Below are 3,762 nucleotides of genomic sequence, written 5' to 3' on the forward strand. Positions count from 1 at the left end.
CTGATGAATTAAAATTTAATAACTCATCTATACCAAGTGCTGGTCCTTAATACTTTTCTGTGTATGGACAGAAAAAAGCTGCAGAGCTACTTCGTATTTTTAGTGGCTAAATTAAGCATGTGCCTTGGCTAAACTCTGATGAAATCTCCCAAATACACATTTATTAGGCCTAGAGAGAGCCTTGCATCACCAGGAGGCATAGGCTTCTTATGAAAGTCTTGCAGAGTGTTGAGGCCAACTTAGGGCTTTGTAGTTATAAAAAATTGTGTGGAAATTAGAGGCACCCAGGATAGCAGTCGACGTGATAAAGTGTGATGGAAAATAGTGCTGGTTCTTTTTTTTATCAGAGTCTACACACTTGCCCTGTTCTACTATACTTAGAGGCTTTCCAATTTCACATACCCCAGTCTCTTCATTCAGTTTCAATCTGCAGTCTATCTTAATTCAGTCTCAACTCATTTCTCAGGAACATGTCACCCCAGGTGACAGCCCATCAGTTAATCATGTTTTCCTCTTATCCCTCCTTTTTATCAGTGAACTATGAGAGCAAACTGGAGAAAGAAAGGGTAATGAGAATATACATAAAAGCAGGATGGGATATTTTGGAAATGAGAAATAATCAGTATCAGAAGTGATTTAAACAGATGATGGATGTCATGAACACTCATGAGTCTTTTGTTCTTGCTTAATCTGTTAATTTGAGAACTGAGCATTGCAGTGAGAGTACTGGTGATAGGTTTAAATACGTTGCAGCTCACATGTTGTGATATTATGTTGACTTTTGTTTTTTGTTTTTGTATATTTGAGGAATTGGATAACTGTATACTTTTCATTTATAATGAGAACATTGAAATTCTTTCACATATTGTCATCTCCATAATCACAATTTCCTCCTCGTTTTCTTAGTTATCATAATCTCAGCCACAGCCCAGTTGGGTGGATCTATGGATGAAAAGAATCACTCGTTTGTGTCTGAGTTTGTGTTTCTGGGACTCACCCATTCGTGGGAGATCCAGCTTCTCCTCCTGGTGTTTTCCTCTGTGCTCTATGTAGCAAGCATGACTGGAAACATCCTCATTGTGTTTTCGGTGACCAGTGATCCTCATTTACACTCCCCCATGTACTTCCTCCTGGCCAATCTCTCCTTCATTGACTTAGGAGCCTGCTCTGTCACCTCACCAAAGATGATTTATGACCTTTTCAAAAAGCATAAAGTCATCTCTTTCGGAGGCTGCATTGCTCAGATCTTCTTCATCCATGTCATTGGTGGTGTGGAGATGGTGCTGCTCATCGCCATGGCCTTTGACAGATACGTGGCCATATGTAAGCCTCTCCACTACCTGACCATCATGAGCCCACGAATGTGCATTTTGTTTACAGCTGCTGCCTGGGCCCTTGGCATTAGTCACTCACTGTTCCAACTCGCATTTATTGTTCATTTGCCCTTCTGTGGCCCTAATGTCTTGAACAGCTTTTACTGCGACCTTCCTCTGTTCCTTAGGCTGGCCTGTACAGATACCTACAAATTGCAGTTCATGGTGACTGTCAACAGTGGGTTTATCTGCGTTGGTTCCTTCATTATACTCCTCATCTCCTATGTCTTCATCCTGTTTACTGTTTGGAAACATTCTCCAGGTGGTTTATCCAAGGCCCTCTCCACTTTGTCAGCTCACATCACGGTAGTTCTTTTGTTCTTTGGCCCAACCATGTTTGTCTATACATGGCCACACCTCAATTCCCAGATGGACAAGTTTCTTGCACTCTCTGATGCTGTTCTCACTCCTTTTTTAAATCCAGTCATCTACACCTTCAGGAATAAAGAGATGAAGGCAGCAATGAAGAGAGTATGCAAAAACTTAGTGACCTACAGAAAGATCTCTTAAGTGATATGATAAGGCCTTTTCACTAACCAAGGTGTAGCCTTTGTTTCTGTGTTTGGCATTTTAGATTCAGGAAGTTTGAGGCATCACATATTGATCTGAATGTTGTCAAACCTTTAACATATTTTTTAACTGAAGGATATATTTATTCTTGAGGAAGAGTGAGCTGTGAAAACAGTGTATCTATCTATGTAAGTCATGTTAAAAATTTTCAGGTATGTAATATAGTTTTCAGTGAATAGGTTTTACATATCTTTTTTGAGATTTATCCTTAAGTATTTAAGTTTTTGATACTGTTTTAAAAGTATTTTTTTGTTTAATTTATAATCGTTTATTGCTAATATACGTAAGTATAGTAGATTGTTTGTTTTTGTTTATTGACATTGTATCCTGATGACTTGTTATTTCTACCAGTTTTTTCGCCCAGCTGGGCGTGGCTCAGCGGTTGAGAGTCGACCTGGGATCCAGGCAATCGGGGTTTGATTCCTGGTCAGGGCACATGCCTGGTTGCGGGCTTGATCAATGACTCTCTCATCATTGATGTTTCTATCTCTCTCCCTCTCCTTTCCTCTCTCTGAAATCAATAAAGATATATTTTTAAAAATAAATTAAAAAAAATAAAAAATAAATTAAAAAAAAATTTTCTTCATAGATTATAATTTTGTTGGTGAATAAAGACATTTTACTCCTTTTATTCTAGTATGGTTATTTTTTTCATTTTTGTTGCCTTATTGCACTTGCTAGATTAAATGGTAAAATGCTGACTAGAAGTGGTTAAACAAAGTGAACATCCTTGACTAATTCCTATTCTTATGAGAAAAACATTGTATTTTATAATTAAATATAATGCTAACTATAGGTTTTTCATAGATGTCCTTTATCAAGCTGAGGAAGTTCCAGTCTATTCAGTTTGTTGAATGTTTTTAAAATCAGGAATAAATGTTGGATTTTGTAAAATGCCTTTTTTGGTTTAGTATCAGGGTAATGCTGGTCTTTTTAAAAATTAAGTTTATCAAGGTGATATTAGTTAATAAGATTATATATGTTTCAAGTGTACATTTCTATAATACATGATCTGTATATTGCATCGTGTGCCCATAACCCAAAGTCAAATCATCTTCTTTCACCATATGTTTGATCCTACTACCCGCCCACCCTTGTTGCCTCTGGTAACCACTATATTGTTGTCTGTGTCTATGAGTTTTTATTTGTTTTTCTTGTATTTTTCTGTTAATTTCAGTTTTCTTACATTAACTATACTGCAAAAGTTTTGTAGAATTGGAATCATTTCTTTTTTAAATGTTTGGTAAAATTCACCAGTGAAATCACCTAGAATTGGAGTTTTCCTTGTGTGAGGGTTTTCAACTATAAATTCAGTTTTTTGTACTCTGTGTATCTTAAGAAATTTGTACATTCATCTATATTGTTAAATTTACTGGAATAGGTCATTCTCAATATTCCCTTATTATCTTTTTAAAAACCTATAAGATATGCAATATTTTCCTTTCTCTCATTCTGACTATTGGTAGTTTGTGTCTTTTCTCTTTTTTATCTTATCAGCATGGCTAGAAGTTTTTCAACTTTTTTATTTTCTCAGAGAACCAGGTTTTCATTTCATTTATTTTTCTCTATTTCTGTGCTCTCTTTTATTAACTTCTGCTCTTATTGTTTATATTTATATTCTTTTTTCTTCATTTTTAATTTGCCCTTTTTCTAGTTTCTTTACATAGAAACTATAGTCATTCATTTGAAACTTTTTTTTAAAAACACACACACAGATATTTAGTTGTATTAATTTCCCTTTAAGCACTGATTTAACTGCATCACAGAATTTTATATATCTTGTTTTCTTCTCATGCAGTTCAATATACTTTCTGATTTT

The 3,762-nt window shown here is 35.3% G+C and overlaps 1 protein-coding gene across 1 annotated transcript; it reads left to right on the forward strand.

The window, feature by feature from the left end:
* The first annotated feature begins 944 nt into the window (after positions 1-944).
* Positions 945-1,883, forward strand: LOC107527027 (olfactory receptor 4F3/4F16/4F29). Its single transcript, XM_016199642.2, has one exon. The coding sequence runs from the start codon at positions 945-947 to the stop codon at positions 1,881-1,883; it is 939 nt and encodes a 312-aa protein (XP_016055128.2).
* The last annotated feature ends 1,879 nt before the right edge of the window (positions 1,884-3,762 follow it).

This window comes from Miniopterus natalensis, chromosome 1 (genome assembly GCF_054644295.1).
Source record: "Miniopterus natalensis isolate mMinNat1 chromosome 1, mMinNat1.hap1, whole genome shotgun sequence".
Taxonomy (NCBI): domain Eukaryota; kingdom Metazoa; phylum Chordata; class Mammalia; order Chiroptera; family Miniopteridae; genus Miniopterus; species Miniopterus natalensis.

What these genes read in the sequence shown, in the direction of transcription:
- LOC107527027 (XM_016199642.2), top strand. Translation starts at nt 945, where the DNA reads ATGGATGAAAAGAATCACTCGTTTGTGTCTGAGTTTGTGTTTCTGGGA.